Source organism: Panicum hallii, chromosome 5 (assembly GCF_002211085.1).
Source record: "Panicum hallii strain FIL2 chromosome 5, PHallii_v3.1, whole genome shotgun sequence".
In the NCBI taxonomy this organism is placed as follows: Eukaryota; Viridiplantae; Streptophyta; class Magnoliopsida; order Poales; family Poaceae; genus Panicum; species Panicum hallii.
In genome coordinates, this window is record NC_038046.1 from 528,649 (window position 1) to 545,924 (window position 17,276).

At 43.2% G+C, this 17,276-nt stretch overlaps 5 protein-coding genes and 1 non-coding gene across 9 annotated transcripts; 2 read left to right on the forward strand and 4 right to left on the reverse strand.

The window, feature by feature from the left end:
• Window positions 1-2: 2 nt before the first annotated feature.
• On the forward strand, window positions 3-2,329 carry LOC112891715 (small nuclear ribonucleoprotein Sm D2-like). Its single transcript, XM_025958650.1, has 5 exons — window positions 3-135; window positions 535-582; window positions 694-768; window positions 1,806-1,910; window positions 2,002-2,329. The coding sequence occupies exons 2-5, from the start codon at window positions 565-567 to the stop codon at window positions 2,116-2,118; spliced, it is 315 nt and encodes a 104-aa protein (XP_025814435.1). The 5' UTR covers window positions 3-135; window positions 535-564; the 3' UTR covers window positions 2,119-2,329.
• Window positions 2,330-2,987: 658 nt separating this feature from the next.
• LOC112891710 (beta-fructofuranosidase, insoluble isoenzyme 4-like) lies at window positions 2,988-6,632 on the reverse strand. The gene is made up of 7 exons (XM_025958641.1): window positions 6,256-6,632; window positions 5,415-5,423; window positions 4,470-5,326; window positions 4,212-4,370; window positions 3,778-4,019; window positions 3,569-3,662; window positions 2,988-3,482 (listed from the first exon to the last, which is right to left on the reverse strand). The coding sequence occupies exons 1-7, from the start codon at window positions 6,461-6,463 to the stop codon at window positions 3,291-3,293; spliced, it is 1,761 nt and encodes a 586-aa protein (XP_025814426.1). The 5' UTR covers window positions 6,464-6,632; the 3' UTR covers window positions 2,988-3,290.
• A 751-nt stretch (window positions 6,633-7,383) lies between these two features.
• Window positions 7,384-7,463, reverse strand: TRNAL-UAG. The gene has a single exon. It is a non-coding gene; the product is annotated as a tRNA-Leu (tRNA).
• Window positions 7,464-7,757: 294 nt separating this feature from the next.
• Window positions 7,758-10,010, reverse strand: LOC112891714 (vacuolar protein sorting-associated protein 55 homolog). 2 transcript variants are annotated; one of them, XM_025958648.1, is made up of 5 exons: window positions 9,884-10,010; window positions 9,040-9,091; window positions 8,625-8,664; window positions 8,453-8,537; window positions 7,758-8,280 (listed from the first exon to the last, which is right to left on the reverse strand). In XM_025958648.1, exons 2-5 carry the CDS (start codon window positions 9,070-9,072, stop codon window positions 8,097-8,099), a joined length of 342 nt encoding a protein of 113 aa, XP_025814433.1. In that variant the 5' UTR covers window positions 9,073-9,091; window positions 9,884-10,010; the 3' UTR covers window positions 7,758-8,096. The 2 variants fall into 2 exon arrangements, with proteins under 2 accessions (XP_025814433.1, XP_025814434.1); XM_025958649.1 differs by lacking the exon at window positions 9,884-10,010 and adding an exon at window positions 9,177-9,870.
• Window positions 10,011-10,018: 8 nt separating this feature from the next.
• On the forward strand, window positions 10,019-13,192 carry LOC112891712 (dynein regulatory complex subunit 3). Its single transcript, XM_025958645.1, has 10 exons — window positions 10,019-10,207; window positions 10,288-10,359; window positions 10,841-10,933; window positions 11,044-11,125; window positions 11,227-11,283; window positions 11,624-11,688; window positions 11,805-11,900; window positions 12,036-12,122; window positions 12,195-12,275; window positions 12,345-13,192. Exons 1-10 carry the CDS (start codon window positions 10,112-10,114, stop codon window positions 13,011-13,013), a joined length of 1,398 nt encoding a protein of 465 aa, XP_025814430.1. The 5' UTR covers window positions 10,019-10,111; the 3' UTR covers window positions 13,014-13,192.
• Window positions 13,193-13,338: 146 nt separating this feature from the next.
• Window positions 13,339-17,185, reverse strand: LOC112891711 (mitochondrial-processing peptidase subunit alpha-like). Of its 3 annotated transcripts, none has more exons than XM_025958644.1 (13): window positions 16,976-17,185; window positions 16,697-16,903; window positions 16,316-16,612; window positions 16,069-16,236; window positions 15,503-15,670; window positions 15,319-15,399; window positions 15,133-15,199; window positions 14,819-14,871; window positions 14,170-14,242; window positions 14,021-14,091; window positions 13,890-13,939; window positions 13,690-13,802; window positions 13,339-13,609 (listed from the first exon to the last, which is right to left on the reverse strand). In XM_025958644.1, the coding sequence occupies exons 1-13, from the start codon at window positions 17,027-17,029 to the stop codon at window positions 13,563-13,565; spliced, it is 1,449 nt and encodes a 482-aa protein (XP_025814429.1). In that variant the 5' UTR covers window positions 17,030-17,185; the 3' UTR covers window positions 13,339-13,562. The 3 variants fall into 3 exon arrangements, 2 of the variants coding, with proteins under 2 accessions (XP_025814429.1, XP_025814427.1); XM_025958642.1 differs by having other exon boundaries at window positions 14,819-14,916; XR_003228602.1 differs by having other exon boundaries at window positions 13,581-13,609; window positions 13,890-13,926; window positions 14,819-14,916.
• Window positions 17,186-17,276: the final 91 nt, after the last annotated feature.

Here is a 17,276-nt window from a genome sequence, read left to right on the forward strand (position 1 = left end):
GACTAAACCGAGGGGGCCATCTGCAAAACCGCCAGAAAACCCACCCCCTTCTTCGCTTCGCCTACCTGGGCTTGGGGTCCAGCCCAGCCGAACTAGGGTTTCTTCTCGCCGCCGCCTTCTCGCCTCCACGCCCAGGTAATCCACCCTCTTTTCCTTCTCCCGTAGCCTGTGATGGCCGCCACTGGCCGTGCGTGGAATCGAGATCCATCCGGACCTAGTTTTGTTGGTTTCAATGCCCTAGTTAGTTTGCCGCCAAGGATGGCTCGTTGTTTGCTTTGGCCGTCCAGAAATCCCAGTGTTTCTGTATGCCCTTCCAATCCCTCCAGTTTAGGGTTCGCGGATTTTTTTATCTATTCTTTGTTTATTTTCTGAAATTTGCGGGGGTCAACCTGAATCCCCATGCTCTACATTAAGCACGTCTCTGGGATGTATAGCCAACTCCAATAACCGCCAAACCAGTAGATTGTGTTAATTGCCACCTAGAAGCTTTCATTCAAGCTATTAATCATTTGGTTATTTTTTCTCCATGTGAAGATTGCTGGCTCTACTTGGTGAGCCGCACCGATGGCGGAGGAAGCCAATGTAAGTACCAAGTGGCCGCTCTTCTTTCTCCACTTTTGTGGTGTCTGTCTTCTTGGTATTAATTAACTGTGATCTGGTTCATGTGGGCGCTCAACGCCTTTGTTGAAACAGGGAAAGAAGGAGGAGGAGGAATTCAGCACGGGTCCTCTGTCAGTGCTGATGATGAGCGTCAAGAACAATACCCAGGTTGCTACATTTCTACAGCTATTGTGATCTCAGCTTACCTCTCCACTTTCAACTGTCAGTCTATCTACATTGATTTGCTCGCCCAAGTACACAAATTCTGATAATTTCTTGTCATGCAATCGTGCTAGCTCAAAGTTTAGTTAACCGAGGCGCACACAACAGAATGCACTATATCTTCTACAGTTATCTTCCCTGAAAATCGTATCATCATTAGGGTGTGTTACCATATTTTCTGTAGCTGCAGCATGTTCCTTAGCTATGGTTCTCACCTCATTTGCTACAACATGTCCCCCAGAAGCCATAGCTGTGATTCCAACATCACTTATGTCCATGTAAGTGGTGACACAGTAGTCTCAGCAGTCAGTTTTGCATCATGATTTGAAGTTGTGACCTATAGCAGTAGTGCCTCTATCTCAGGTTCTTCAGCCTACATTTTCTACATTCCCATGTTTCCATTATGGATAACATCTCATTTATTTTCATTATCTGAAGTTGGATTTTTGTGTTTTTGCTTGGATCTGTTTTCAGAGTGTAATGACTGATATTGTTGTAACCTGACTAATCTGTTGAGTCTAAGTTGCTTGTAAGTCGGTTAGCCATAAAATGTGGTCACAGATTGACGAATCGCAAAATAAACACTGATTGATTCGTCTACCTAGGTGCTGCCAGCTTCCAGGCTAGCAAGTCTCAGTGTCCCATGTACATTTTCACGCACTACATCTGAACTCTGCATTTTAAACCCTGGGCATTTTTAGCAGGCTAGCAAGTGTGCTAGCTATATCATTGTTACCCATCAGCTATATTAAGGTTTCTCTCTGATGTATCGCATTTTAAGCATTTTATATTATGCTGAATTGCTTAGTGCTGACTGCAGATAGAATTTTTTCTCGAACGCGCAGGAGAACTGCGCATCATAATATTAAGAAGAAAAGGGAGGGGGTTTTATCCCCCAAACATTACAGATATAAAGGGGCTGTAGACTGCGGATAGAATTGTTTGACCGTTCCTTATTCTTGTCACACTCTCTTACATCGTAGGTTCTTATCAACTGCCGGAACAACAAGAAGTTACTTGGTCGTGTGAGGGCATTTGATCGGCATTGCAACATGGTTCTTGAGAATGTTAGGGAGATGTGGACTGAGGTATACCAATAGATGGCATGTTATCTGAGCTGCTGTATCGTTCCTTCTCTTGTGTTGACGTGTTCATTAACATCTGTTACTCCTGTTACAGATACCAAAGACTGGTAAAGGCAAGAAGAAGGCTCTTCCGGTGAACAAAGACAGGTTCATAAGCAAGATGTTCCTCCGTGGGGATTCAGTCATCATTGTTCTCAGGAACCCGAAATGAGTTGGACGCCTTTGCTAGCTTGCTGTCTAGTCTGTATGCCAAACACTCCAAACATATGGGTGTATAAGAGAAGATTCTTGAGACGGGTTTATCTGTATCGATGGTTGAGTGTTTTAGTTGGATGCTGTGTGCACCTCTTGCATTCACTGGTACTTTCTATGTGGCTCGATCATCAGTATATCGAATGAATTTAGAACTCCACTGTTCCATTCGTTGACTCCCATTTGCAAATTGCAAGGATAGTAATGGCATGTGTTGGAGCAATGCAGGGTCGTCATACGCCCCCAGTAATTGCTTTCTGCGTAGAACCGATCTGGGAGCGTCATTGTTTCTTTTTTGAGGCAAATCTGGGGGGTGACATTAAAGCAAATCGCACATTATTCGTAGACAAGGATTGTCGAATTATTTTGACGGGGAGCAACGGCAATTTATTAGCCGGCACCAAAAAATATTTCCACCGTGAGCGTTATTATTTGCACGAGTGCGCTACACGTCTAACATTATTCGTTGTTAGTGCAAGTTTACCCTACCAAATCGGGATATTGGAAACTATTTGCATAGCTCAGTGGTAGAGCATTTGACTGCAGATCAAGAGGTCTCCGGTTCGAACGTGTTTCCTTTTTTTTTCGCTTTTCTCAAGCTAAGCTGCTGACAAATTTATTTTGTGATGATGCAAGATTTGAAGATCAGACACAAGTCTTCACGGGTCCTGGAACAACGATGGAGTTCTTTGTTCTTCTAATTACTAGTACTTAGGGATGCAATTTATATATACTTTGGGTCAGTGGGTCGATCCAAAAAGATGATAAAATGAACTACAATGGCATTCTGCGTAAATGATTTAGGAAATGAACTAGAGTGACATGCTATTATAATTAATTATGCTATTGTAATTAATTAGCTGATCAAAAAACATTACTGAGTGCCACTTGCATCCTTACCGGTACTAAACTTACCGGTACTAAACAATAATCTCTGTTTCCTGTCCTAGCAAATGAATTACATAATCCGAGGTCAGTCATCTGGTGTTTTGTATTGCCTCCCCCTTCTTTTCTTTCCAGGAGCTAAAGAATAAGCTTGCAAGTAGGATAGCATGATGCCTTGAAGTAACTCATGCACTCCTCCAGTGGTCAAAAGGGTTTGTTATTGCTAAATGATGTATAGTAACATGGTTATCCCATCTTCACATTCACTTGTGCTCTCCTCATGCTCCATGCCTTCAGCTGAGGCACTTTGACGGTGCTAGTACCATTGTTGAACGCATACATCCGAGTGCCGCCGTTGATGAGCGTCACGGGGTAAACCCTGGCCATGATGCAGAGCCTGCCACCGCCACCAAAGCTCTCCACCGCAGAGCGATCAATCTGCAGGGCGTCCAGAGGTATTGCTGTTATATTCATCCATTTCATTTCTTACATGAAGAATGGTGGAAGCAAAGCTCCCAACTCACCAAAGTTCTCAAAGATATTGTCTTTTCCTTCTCAAGGTCAAATTCGAAGAAGCCTCCATAGGCTGGTGTGTACAGCTCTGGTCTCAAGGATGATCTGCATAAACAAGAAAAATTAATTGATGCAATGGAAATGAAGTTTTTACAAATATCAAGATGTCTGAAAAATTTAGCAAAAGCTGAAAAGTAAAAGATGGAACGTGTGCACTAACTTTCTCAGATCAGAGCACATTAGAATCATGTACTTCTCCTGTGATTTGTAAACTCTGAAGTGTACAGAAGTGTGCTCTTCCATGTTTTCAGATGCAAGAACCACAAGTCCAAATGGGCCCACACCACCATGAACCGATGCACCTGCTTCCCGACAATGCTTCTCGATGTCCAAAATCCATGAAGGATCAAAAGGAACAGCACTATCTATGGATGTAAGCTCAAAATTTATCTCCACATCTGCCTGTTTCGAGAAAATCATGTGCCGGATCAGCTACAGCTGCTATAAAAAACAAACCGGAGTGGCAAAACCAAAGTGTACGTATAGTACCACAGGCACAAATTTAACTGTTATTATGGCATCCAGTTGAAGTAAAAAGAGGGCTATTTGGAACTTGGAGGGTCAAGTAAGCAAGTCTGTGCAAGAGAAACTAGCCTGTAAAGTATCAATTCCCTTAATCTCAAACAGATCACCCTGATTCAGCTCCAAGCCTTGGTGGCTGACTTCTTCTCTTCGAAGCGACTCGATCTCTTCAACTGGCCATTGCAGCAATTGCTTACTGTTGCTATCTAACCATATAGTCCTGGGGATCGCCTAAATTTGGGGGGGAAAACGAGGGTGAAAAATGTATTAAAGCAACAATCACTAACTCAACAGGAAATAGGCAATACAGTTAGAGGAAGATTTGCTTACATGGATTCCTGCCCAACCTTTGGCAACATCATCTGACGAACTATCTGTCTCATTGGTCCAACCCCATATAATCCTCCTGCCCCTCTTCGAATCGAAGAACGACTTAGAAGCATAGTAATTGCCGTAGTCAATCCTTGACCACAATCTTCGGTCATCAAGTACGGTATCTGGGACAAAGGTATCACTTTTGAGGTCATAAACACCAACCATGTACTTGTCACAATTATCCAGGCTCATTTTGAGGACATGCTTAGCACCATTTGGGATAGCTGCAGACAAGTCCAATCCACTGTTCTTTCCGGGTAATACTGCAAAGAAATCTGGGCACTCCCACATGGTGGAGGCATTGGAAGAGTACAGTGGGTGGTCAACTTTAGTCCAGTTCACAAAATCCTCACTCTTGTACAGAAGTGCTGCACTGTAGCCGTTTAGCTCAGCCCCAACTGCTATTCTCCACAGCCCATCTGGTCCAATCCAACCGGTTGTTGGATCTCTAAACTGGTCTGAGTTCAATCCTTGACCAACCGGTTGGATCAATGGGTTGTTGTCTGGTTTGATCCATTCCCTCAGGTATGGATCAGACACGTTCTTTGGAAACACAATGTTTTGGACTTGACGCTTCTCTGTGTCAGCACCAGTGTATATGATAGCAGGCCGACCGCCCTTGAGGATTGTGGCTGAACCAGTCCAACAACCGTTTATGTCGCTCGGAGTTGTCCGTTCTATTGCTGGCTCAAGCCGGATCCAGTTGATGAGATCTGTTGAGACTGAGTGGCCCCAAACAATGTTACCCCAGAGTGAACCGTTTGGATTGTACTGGTAGAATTGGTGATAGATACCATTGTGGTACATTGGTCCTGGAAATGAAGGCAGCATTAGTTGAGGAATGTTTCAGCTTATTCTACATTTTGGTATGCAAGTATTTTGTGTAAGAGAGACACATACCATTTGGATCTTTTGAATTGTCAAAGGTTTGAAAAGATCGCCGATCCATCAGAATTTTGAAGGACAAAAAAGAAAGATGATGTCAAAAGCTTGTGAGAACTGCATAATGATATGTAAGACAGTACAAGCAGGGGCAAAGATGCAAGAGTTCAGAAGCTGCTAACACTTCCTTTGTTGCCTAAGGATCACGAAAGATCTCTCTAATGTTTTGGACATACTTTCAGTTGGGTCGATAGGGTATTCGGTATTGCCTAACTGAATACTTTTAGAGGCTGGTAGTACCAGTGGAGCAAGTCTAATAGATCTAGAGATGAGCCAAGATGGGTATGGCATACATATATTGGTGACAACTGAAATGCTTCCCTTCAAAATAGGGTAATGAATGTGAACTTTTTTTATCAACGAACAACTTCGATTTGGGCGAATATTTAACTATGGCTATCACTATATTACACTGGTTACTGAAAATCTAACTGCAGTGCCATAAATGTGAGCACCTATCCTGTGCATCATTCAGCCACAGGACTGCACAACTATGGAGTTGCCTACCAAACTTTCCCCTCTCATATCATGAGCACACAGAAATTAAGGTCACCTACTTCTAGGTTTAACTGCTCCAGATGATGTTCTTTTTTCCTAGAAAGAAAAGGAAGCTCTCTCCAGTTGGGCAAAACTAGATCAGCGATTTTTCTCGAACCATGAAAAAGACCCGAAACTAGAAGACAAAAATAGCCACTTGTTGTTTTCTGTGTGCGGACAAGTTTCATTGCAATGAGGCCATGTTTTGGTCTGAGAATGCAAGAAAGTCAACATGCGAGAAAAGAAGAGCACAAGCTCATACCGTTGATCCAGTTCTTGGGAGGCTGGAAGTGGTAGGCAGTCCTGTACTTGGTGCTTACAATAGAGGAGACCTTCGGAGACTGCGGATACAGGAAGACCCTCTGCGTGGCCTGTGCGACTCCATTCCTTGTGCTCTGAAGACCAGATTCATCGTAGGAGACCAGTGCAAGGAAGAGAAGAAAGGCCCAAGGGCGGAGCATGAGGGCCATGGAGGAGGAGAGAGAGATGGGGGATGCTAGATTAGATGAGATGACTTTGTTAACTCTTCAACTTGACGAGGTGAGCAGCAGTAGAAAAGTAAAGAAACAGTAGCTTGGGTTCGTTCAAGGAGGGTCTCAGAATATTCAGAAGAATCCAGTAGAGTAGTTTATTTCCACTGGTGCTGTGGCTGACCACTTTGCATCCGGAACCTCTATTTGTAGCAATATCACGCGCTGAGGAAACAGCAGTACTAAACACGTTCAAGTTTTATCTGAATCTGCTGCGAACCAAGGTTCAAAATGAAAAGTCTGAACCATGTCAAATGGTGTGAATGAAAAGAGAGAAGAGAGAAAAGAATTGTTGGACCGTTGGAGGAATCTCGATATGGAGCCGGCCAGCCTAAACATCTGCTTCTCGGGCTTGGTAAAGGTTTATTGATCTGCATCTGCTGTAGCTCACAAGATTAATACTAGGATCATCAGACTAATCATTGATCAAGGGAAGACCATGATTCTTTTTCTCTGTGTATTGCCGTGTGACGGCCAGCTAGCATTTCTGTCTGTCTCAACTCCCAACCACTGATAATCTAGCCTGTAGTTACGCTTGATTGAGACTGAATACTGATGTCTGTTGCGCTGTGCGGCCTCAATAGTACAGGGTTAACTGAAATGTTAGTGTGGTGTGGTAAACTGGTAAGTCATTGGTCATGTCCATATCGGTGTGAAGATGATGGATCATTGGCCTCGCCTCCCTGCTAGATAGTACTACGACAATAGGAATAGGTTGGCACCACTTTGAGAGACTTGACATATAGAAAAAGATCATCAATAAACCAAGAGAAAGTAAATAATATATACCTCCTAAAAAAAATAGAGGAGTGAACAATATATTTTTTTTGTGTGCTCTCTAAAACGAAAGGAAAAAATATTGACAGCTGTGGGATTTGAACCCACGCCCTTTCGGACCAGAGCCTAAATCTGGCGCCTTAGACCACTCGGCCAAACTGTCCTCGGTGGTTGAAGTTTTTAAACAGAGTTATTATTGCTTAAGTTAGTGGACAAAGATGTCACATCACGGGTACCTTGCGTGCTGTGTGTTTTGGCCCGTAAATTAATCTTGAAGGTTCAACTGGCCTTCTATCTACCTTCACACTCCATACTTAATCGAGCTTCCCTTCAACATTGAGCAGTAAAGGGTGTAGCATAGAAATAGCGAACTATCTAATCTACTCTTTGGATACGGAATTTCAATTCTAGCTTACAACAAAAGCAAAGAGGTTTCAACAGTTCAGAATCAAACAAATATCAGCATCAAGTTTCCATCACTTCATTGAATAACATGTTAAGGCAATGTAGCGGCCACCCAAAGAAGTATGGTGTATCGTGTACAGGCTCTTGCTCATGTTTTGCACAGATGGGGTTCCTCCTTCACCACAGAAACATGCGACTACGATGTCAAGTGATCGAAATAACATCTGCTTCACCACAGATCTTAAAGAGTGCCTATATAAAACATCAGCCAGGGGATTCAAATACACTTCTTTGTACAGATCCATGTTAACTTCCAACAGGAATTTTTCTGCTTAGCATGGAGAGAAGTGGCCACGGAATCGCTATTCTTGAGGGGTCCGTGCATGCGCATTTACCAATCTTCATCTAGGGTAGCCCTATGGAAGCACAGCACCGTGCATACAAGGATGAAGAAGGATGTGAACTCGATGAACATGGCACCAGTCTCAATTAGGCCAGCGTGTCTCAGAATAGCTGGGATAGCGAGGCTTCCCATGGCAGATGCACCAGTCAGGAATTTTGCAGCATTAATCCACCTGAAATGTTTAATGCCTCCCGGCTATCAGTATCATTGTGATACCACAGGATTGAATGAACCTATGAAATTCTCGCACTAGCCTATTCTGTACATCTCTTTAACTGTACACATACATGTTGCGTGGTGCAATTTTTCATAAACAATCAACAACATTAAATATCAGAACTTACCCTCCACCTTCTCTGCTTGTCAAGAAGTGTGTGGATCCACCACCAAAAAACAGGCATGGCATCGGTACAAGAACATACATGAGAGCTGCAGGAATACGAGAATGTAACAATATCAGTAGAAAGACCATGGCGACTTTCTCATGACTGAGGAGGTTAACAAACTAACAATCACCTGCTAACATGGGCCACCAGTTGTTGTACAAAGCACATGCCTGCACCATTGAAAATCAAAACTGAACATTATAGAGGCCACAACTTAGTCAAACAACAACGGTCTGACAAACCGGTGCTGCCTTGTCCATGAAAATACTATAGCTAGGATGTAAATCGACGGAATCTGGTGTCCACACAATCTTTGCATGCACTGACTATAAAGCACTTCCTCCAGCGCATATGAGTTCTTAAGTCACATATCGCAGGACAAAGATAAATTGAAGGAAAAAAATGTGAGACCTAAGTGATACGTTCTCACTTCTCAAAGGCATGAACATATACCATAAGTAATAGTTCATTGACATAATGTCAATCTTTCAGAAATCCAAATTAGTTCCTGGAAGAGAAGCCTTAAATAAGTGGGCGGAACTTACCAGTATTTGCAGCAGAATGCTCGTGGAGAACATAAATGCGAGTCCAGCCAGCCTGTAACAGAAGGAATTGAATAGATAAGAAGGCTTTTTGTAAATGCAAAACAAATTTAAGAAAAGATTCAGGACAATAAACTTACACTGCCAAGAGAAACACCAAGAGTAAGTTAACAGCATCGTCCAGCACAAAAGTATGGAGGACAAGCAGACAAATAGCATGTAAAGTTAGTAACCGAGCTCAGAGTCTTGAAGATATTTGACGAACAAAGGTAGCTGGTAATCTGATATGTATAAGCTAATCACTAATCAGAGCATGAGCCTAAAATATTTTCGAAAAAGGATGAATGGTGAAATACAGAAGACTAGACAGAGATGGAAATACTATAACCAAATACATTTCATCATAGATACTGTATAACTCCCAAACAACTACTGCTAGTACTCGGACGATCTAATTCGCCCCGGATTCAGGGAACTCGACTGTGCAAACAACTTTATATGCAAGCAAATCACTTTGTCTCTAAGACTAATCTGGCCAATTTCCATGAACATTTGCACACCAACCTCGGATCGCAGTAACAACCCACGGCTGGCGCTGCGGAGAGCCTTGACTAACAGGAGATGCACACCTCAATACCTCATAATCCATAACTTAAAGCACACCACCGGTAGAGTAATTGGGATCTCCCAAGCCCCAATCCGCATGAAACCACAGCACCCACCCATGGAACAGAACCCTAGCTACCCAATCTCCCGGATTCCATGCACGAATCGGATCCCAAGCGAAGCAGAGCTCAAATAATAGGTTGAAATTTAGGGGAGGAAGAGGACCAGAGGCACTACTCACCTTCGACGGTCATCGCCATCGTCGCGAGGAGAAGCTTTGCCTTTCCTCACCTCTTCTTCTGTTTGTGACGGACGGACTCCGTAACCAATGTGGACAGACAAGCGGGTCCTACTTAAGGTGGAAGGCCCACCTGTAAGGGTCCGCCAAATTCCTCCTCCTCTTTTCTGCTTTGGGCGCCGTTAGGGTAGGGTACCAAGCGATCACTTCGCCCTCCCGGCGGCGGCGGAGATGGCCCGGCTAACCGTGGAGCAGGCGGCGCGCGAGGCGGGCTCGGACGGGAGCGGCGCTACGGCCCTCAACCTCTCCCACCGCGCGCTCTCCGACGTCAGTGGAGGCCCTCTCCCTCGCATCCTACTCCCCGGGGGTCTGCGTGCTGCTCATGGTCCTTTGTGCTGCGTGTGCAGGTGTCGTGCCTGAGCACCTTCAGCAAGCTGGAGCGCCTTGACCTCGGCTGCAACTGCCTCGTCACCCTCGAGGTACCTCTATTGCTGCGCTCTTGCTGTTACAGACATGCTGTTTGTGTACAGTACTCCTATTTCAATGAATAGCGCATACACAAGTTAAATATGTATGCTTGATGTGGACTCTTGCTGGAATTTCGCTCTGGTTGATTTGGTGTGCCCTTATTATTATGATCTCTTGACCACATTTTGTCTGCAGACATTCTGTAAAATCGATCTGTACCAATATAAGTTGAGGGCATGCTCAAATGATAACTATTACTACCATTTTCATGTGTGTTTACTTGCAATCTTAGTCCATGTAGGTCTTGTTTGGAAAAGGTAGATTTAGGATCCGAATTCAGTACAACCTTCAACTGATCCTAAAAGTTTTCAGACCAATCTCCCCTTCCAAACAGGTCCATAGCGGTTGATACGGACTGTTACTATTTGAGCCTGAGCTCATCTATTTGTGTTTCTACCTTTCACTTAAAATTCTTGCTTTTATGCTCTGAAGGGCTTATCATCCTGTGCAAACCTGAAGTGGCTTTCAGTTATCGAAAACAAGCTTGTGAGCTTAAAAGGCGTTGAAGGACTCTCAAAGCTGCAAGTGAGTTGCCTTCCTGCCCAGCATTTGCACGTGCCCTATTTCAGTCCTGAATCTTACCACATAACTTGACTCACCTTACTTGACAATCATTCTTCCCTCTGGTTGTACAGGTGCTGAATGCTGGCAAGAACAAACTTACAAAAATGGATGAGGTCGCATCCTTAACGAGCCTGGGAGCATTGATTCTGAATGGTAATGTAATGGATGAACATTAGGGACTTTCAGCTGCTCCTATTTTATCTGTTAGCAGTGTACTTAATTTCATATGAGAGTCTTTGCAATTTCTAGTGCAGATAACAATATTTCTTCCATCTGCAAGCTTGATCGGCTGCAACAGTTGAATACACTTGGTATGTAATCAAAATAGCACATATATTGTATCTTGGACTGGATTACCTTATCTTTGCAACACATACTTATATCCTTTCTTAAAATGAGATCATGGTTGAGCACTTGCAATATTAATAAATATTTTTTATTGCTTTATTAGAACAATAAGCTTGTTATATAACCATAGAAATCTGCATGGTAAATAATAGCTTGTGAATATGACATCCGTTTTGCTTCTGGGTCTATATGTAAATGTATCACCTAATAAACAATATGTTTTCTTTTAGTACCTATAGACAATAAATAGCCATGTTTTTCCCTTCACTTAGCTGTAATTTGTGAACATTTACTCTGCTGCAGTTCTCTCTAAGAATCCTGTTTTTACCATCGGGAATGCTTTGGCCAAGGCTAAGTCTATGAAAAAGGTATTGTTCATTTCTTTATTATCCTTAGTAAATATATAAAAAATGCAGTGTTGCTTTTCATATTGAGAATTTCTAACTCTAAATGACTAATTTGTCGCTGGTACTTCTTTCCATAGCTATCCTTGTCTCACTGCCAAATAGAAAATGTTGGATCTTCTCTTGCCGCGTGCGTTGAATTGAAGGAACTGAGGCTTTCCCACAACAAGATCACTGTATGATTTCATTTGTTGTTGTTTTTTTCTCGAACACATTGGTTTTTTTTTTTTTTTGCACTTGGATTGCTGTTGCTAGCATATGTTGTCCATTGCACTTGATGACTGACATCTTGTTTGAACCTTAACTTACAGACAATCCCTTCGGATTTGGCTAAAAATGTGAAGATCCTGAACCTTGATTTAGGGAATAACTTGATTGAGAGGAGTTCAGATCTGAAGGTTTGCTCCTTATTTTGCTACCTAATCTATCATGATAATCTAGAGTGTCACAATAACTTGTTTGGTTGCCAGGTACTTTCTGAATTGCGCTACTTGAGGAACCTTAATTTGCAGGGAAATCCTATTTCTGAGAAAGACAGTCTTGTCAAAAAGGTGATATTCCCAGATAAACTTGCTTTGTAAGTGTTGTAATCGTGGAGTAACTCCAATACCTTCTCTCAGGTAAAGAAATTTGTGCCAACCTTGAGAATCTTGAATGCAAAGCCCCTAGAGGCCAGCTCCAAGAGTGATAAGAGCTATGGAAAAGATAATCTTCCAAGCAAATATGATCCAGTTGAGATTGATAGAAAAAAGGATAAAAGGCAGCAGTCTAAACAACATTTAAAGGGTCCTGAAGAGCCTGAAGTCAAGACTATTTCCCCAGGTGTCACCACTTCTGCACTTGGCAAATCTGAAGTTTTGGATGGCAAGGAAAGGAAAAAGGACAGGAAGGAAGCAAAGAAGTCTGAAGTGGAAGAACCTGCCAATGACAGCAAATCAAAAAGGAAGGATGATGTTGATCATACTGGTAGAAAGGAAAAGAAGGATGCCAAGAGGAAGAAATTTGTTGATGAAGAAGATATAGATGCTGAAGGAATCGACAATACTGAAATCTCATTTGCTGATTTAGTGTTTTCCAAACAGAACGATTCAGAGCCCAAACTAAAGGACAGTTCAACCCAGGAAGTAGCTCCAGACGGGAAGTTTGAAGAATTGGTAATTGATCACACAAAGAAGAGAAAGAAGTCAAAAGGCGCAGTCACCATCACCGATTCCTCAGTTCTTAAGCTGATATCCTCTATTCCAGAGGTGGGTACAGATGGACTCGGTCTGTCAGGATGGGATGATTAGTGCTTATTAAGAAGTTTTATGGCCGATCAGTAGCGTTTATTGTATTTTTTTCCGTAGCATCAACTTGCAACTAGATTTATTTGGCGACATTTGTTTGCCAAATGTTGTGGTTTAGAATGAAGCGTTGGTGAAAACCTCATTTTAATGTGAAATCGGTAGCATGCTTTCTTTTCTATTAATCGTGCCCTCATAGATTGATCATGATGTTTTTGACCATCAACAAGCTAATTTCCATTGCGACTACGATCTCCTGCAGCTATCCACTGTCGATAAGAAATGGCACAGCATGGCAACAGATCAAAAGTGAACATTAAGGACTGGCTAATTTCCACGAGCAAACTCTACAAAATTTTCATTTCTGTCAACCTCGCTCATTTCATCCGTGTGCTGTTTGGACAATTACAATTGAACGTAGCTGCTGCAATCCTAACTACAATGATTTGCTCTTCTGAAAGAAAGCAGTTTCTGAGCCAGTGGCCAAGTACAAGGTCAAAACAAAAACTCCAATGGACCATTCTTCAAGACCATCAGGGATCATTGTGTACGGTGCTACCGGAACCGCTTGCAAACAAATTCGTATGGAGGAACTTTGTCAACTGCAAGATGGGTAAGGCAAGCCGATCAGTCATAAGCATATATGTATATTTCAAACTAAGTACAGCAATAAGGAGCATACCATCTCCCCAGCTAACCATCGTGGGTTGCGAAGATAACATCTTCCTGACAAGTGTTGTGATATCATCTACAGTAATTTCTTCCATACACTGAAGGAAGTAATCAATAGGCTTCCTGTTGTTTGCAAAAACAGAGCAAAACAGATCAATAGTTAGCTAAATCAGTGAAGATAACACTGAAGTAACTAGCATACAGACTTACCTGCAACCATAAGTCAACAGCTGCCTTCCAATATCTTCTGCAACAATTACCTCCAGTAGAGTAAACAGAGGATGTCAAATCTTAAGTATACCCGAGAGAAAAGGGGAAAGAGAATAGGCATTCAAGATTACCCTGGATTCAAGATTCATCAATACAGATGAAATTGTTGAGTTTTTCGCTCGTTGAAGTTCAACCTCCGTCACTGAGTATATGCAAACCACATGCTTCAGAACAGGCAGTAAGTATCAAGTTTTTCCACCAATTAGGGCATGATTCATACCTTCTCCAGGTGTTGCAATAGCAATCAATTCACTTATTGCGACATCAACGGCCTTTGCAACAAAATCTGGTGGCTGAACCAATTAAAAGAGGCGAATGATATAACAGAGCCCCATACAAAGACGAAAGGCAAAGTCTGCCATGTTGAATTTTAAAGACAAAACATAGTTACAGCATGAACCAAACCACTGTTGCTCATGCTAGAATAGACTGGTCCAAGACAGGAGACCTATTCTCTACCTAATTTTGCGTTGAAAAAAAAAAACTAGGCTAGCCATCATGCTAAGGAGTAATATTAACAATCAAGACTCAAATTTCGGCAGGAACATGTAATTATCATGTTGACCGAGATTCAATTACTATTCACTTATTCATATTGCGTATTTTCTATAGGCTGATAGACCATCCTATCGCCAGAAGGAAGTCACTAGACAACAAGGGACATCATCACCAGCTAGCACCCACAGGAAAATGTGCAGGGATAAAAGCAGGATAAATAGGGAAGGCCTTAATCCAAACCCAGAAGTCATAATCACAGAACATGAGCAAACAGAAATATCAAATTTGAAAACTTTAGTTGAAAGCAGAAACAAATTTAATGGAAAAAAAAATATACGAGGCACAGAACCATGTAAAAAAGATTAGCTCACCGTAGTCAAGGAGATGCCAAAGAGGCCGGTATTGTCATATACATTACTAAATGCTGAAAAAGATTGGACAGAATGATATTTATTTAGGACTCGTAGATCTGCAAAGAAACAGCAATTGAATAAATTTTCAAGAATATTTCATCCATGACAAAAAAAAAAGTCTGAAGAAACTAAAACCACCCAAAAAGAGGTTGCAGCAGGAGGCACAATTCCGAAGAGCAAAAACAGCTAAAGCAACGACCACAATCTAACTACAGTGTAAAGTATAGAAATCCAACTACAGTTGAAGCAATCATCAAGAGTTCAAGACTTACAAAGCCGTGAATGCATTCCTTTCCCAGGACCGCCAGAGGAGAATGAACCACCACCACCCATTAAAGTCTGCCATATATCGTTGTTGCGTATAAAGTATGAACATTCACGGATTAACAATTATAAAAGGAAGGAATAATCAATGTAACCCAGCAAACTACTAGAGAATTCAGAAGTATTAGATGCACCTGTAGGACGGTCATAATTGTAGCATCTCTTTCTTGAAGCCAGCCCCCTGGCACTTCAAAAGCTAATGCAACATGGGTCATCTGCATAAGACAGCAAGATGAGCAAAGCCTCTATCTAGTGCTCCAATACACAGAAGTCGAACAGAAGGAAACCCAAACAGAAAGGGGTGTATGATCATATTACATCTGAATCTGCTCTGTGTCTGGAATCACCACCCACGTATGTAGACTTTGGTTTTTCCACAGGGGACCCCTTGTGCCAATCATTTAACAAAAATTCAGCATAGTTTAGCAAGCTTTCATGATCAACACCAGATGCTGCCAGAACCACACGATCAGCGGTATAGTTTTCCTGTTACATAAATAGCATTTTTCTCACTTTTCTGCGTAGAATTTCTTCATAACAGATGAAACATATGAAGTCAACTATATGCATAGTATTTTTTTTCTCTCTTTCTAGGGTATGATAAGACAATAGCACATTAGCATCAAACTGTTGCAGCATATGTGTAGTGGCTAGAACTACATTTGCATTTCAGCATTAAATTAGGATGCCGACTTCAAGAGCCCGTTATGCAGCATACGTGAACTGAATTACATGCATTTATGAACCCAAACTAGTATCATAAACAACTGGAAGATGATACTATTGTTGTGTAGTCACTTAAAACTATGTACTTATGAGCACTATTTTGTTTCTTATGAGGAACAGGAATCAAACGTAAGAAGGGGAAAAAGAAAGGACTTTACATGATAAAACTTTTGAATAATCTTGTCATTGATTCTGGCAAGAGCATCCTCAGGAGCTATTAGCGGATTTGCAAGAGCACCTGAATATCCAACAAGGTTAAGCTGTTCATGAAGAAACCTCTCAGGGTTCTTCAGCAGGTCCTGGACTTCTTCTCGAGCAAGGACCAACTAACAAACAGCATAACAGTGAGTGAGTGACCAAACGTTAAAGTACCCATTCACCGAGAAGTCCAGCATGTGCTGCTACCTGTCTTTCGACTTCTTCCTGGAGGAAGAGCGGGTTGCGCATGCAGTCGATGAGTATCTCAATGGCCTCCGGCATGTAGCCCTTGAGCGTGTCGTAGCTGTAGACCATCTGCTCCCTGGAACAGGAGGCACCGACATTGCCTCCAGCAAGCTCGAGCTCATGCACGAGATTGCGGTGCCTCCGGTGCTTGGTGTCCTTGAAGGCCATCTTCTCCAGCAGGTACGACACCCCGGTGGTCTCCGCGGACTCGTAAACCGAGCCGGAGTTAACAAAGAAACCGATGCACGCCGAAGGACCCTGCGGGAGACGAACCCCACAGAGCTTCAGTCAATCCCAACTGAAACTGGAAGGGGGAAGGCACAGCGGATGTGCGTGCATTACCGGGACGTCTTCGGTGGCGACGCGGATGCCGTTGGGGAGCGTGGTGACCCGGGTGGGGCCGCGGCCCAGGTTGTCGGGGAGGGGCGGAGGGAGGTCCAGGCCGGGGAGAGGATACAGGAGTGAGTTGCCGCGCGCGGAGGAAAACGACGCGGGTGCGTCCGCGGCGGAGAGCCGTCGCGCCGCCGCCGCGGGTTCCAATCCGCACAGCTGCAGCGATGGGGCGTGCGTGAGTGAGTGAAGCAGCGTCGCTGGCTGGCGCAGGCGAGAGGAGCGGCTTACCTTGCGGAGGACGCGCGTGGAGGAGCGCAGCCGCGGCAGCATCCCGGAGAGCATCGGAGGCGACGGCGGAAGCGGCGGCGGAGTTTCACTTTCGCCTTCCCAGTCGCAGTCGGCCGGGAAGATTTTGTGACCTGGAGTTTGTCTCTTGGGCCGTACGCTTTTCTACTGGGCCTTTGCCCTCTTTCTTGCATTGGGGGCCCAACACAAAGAGAGGACTGGACTAAGACTAGTTGAGTCTCTCTCCTCCTCATTGCCCCTCCTTATCCAAACAAACACAAGGCAGACTGCCACCAAAGCAGAA

Coding starts and splice junctions, on each gene's coding strand:
- LOC112891715 (XM_025958650.1), top strand. Junction 769..1,805: donor GCGTCAAGAACAATACCCAG/GTTGCTACATTT, acceptor CTTACATCGTAG/GTTCTTATCAACTGCCGGAA. Junction 1,911..2,001: donor TTAGGGAGATGTGGACTGAG/GTATACCAATAG, acceptor CTCCTGTTACAG/ATACCAAAGACTGGTAAAGG.
- LOC112891710 (XM_025958641.1), bottom strand. CDS start 6,463: ATGGCCCTCATGCTCCGCCCTTGGGCCTTTCTTCTCTTCCTTGCACTG. Junction 4,371..4,469: donor AAGGTTGGGCAGGAATCCAT/GTAAGCAAATCT, acceptor CCCCAAATTTAG/GCGATCCCCAGGACTATATG. Junction 3,483..3,568: donor CAATATCTTTGAGAACTTTG/GTGAGTTGGGAG, acceptor GACGCCCTGCAG/ATTGATCGCTCTGCGGTGGA.
- LOC112891714 (XM_025958648.1), bottom strand. CDS start 9,072: ATGTTCTCCACGAGCATTCTGCTGCAAATACTG. Junction 8,665..9,039: donor GCATTCTGCTGCAAATACTG/GTAAGTTCCGCC, acceptor TCAATGGTGCAG/GCATGTGCTTTGTACAACAA. Junction 8,538..8,624: donor CTGGTGGCCCATGTTAGCAG/GTGATTGTTAGT, acceptor GTATTCCTGCAG/CTCTCATGTATGTTCTTGTA.
- LOC112891712 (XM_025958645.1), top strand. CDS start 10,112: ATGGCCCGGCTAACCGTGGAGCAGGCGGCGCGCGAGGCGGGCTCGGAC. Junction 10,208..10,287: donor CCCACCGCGCGCTCTCCGAC/GTCAGTGGAGGC, acceptor CTGCGTGTGCAG/GTGTCGTGCCTGAGCACCTT. Junction 11,284..11,623: donor GCAACAGTTGAATACACTTG/GTATGTAATCAA, acceptor ACTCTGCTGCAG/TTCTCTCTAAGAATCCTGTT.
- LOC112891711 (XM_025958642.1), bottom strand. CDS start 17,029: ATGCTCTCCGGGATGCTGCCGCGGCTGCGCTCCTCCACGCGCGTCCTC. Junction 15,671..16,068: donor TTATTCAAAAGTTTTATCAT/GTAAAGTCCTTT, acceptor TTTATGTAACAG/GAAAACTATACCGCTGATCG. Junction 15,200..15,318: donor CAATTATGACCGTCCTACAG/GTGCATCTAATA, acceptor GATATATGGCAG/ACTTTAATGGGTGGTGGTGG.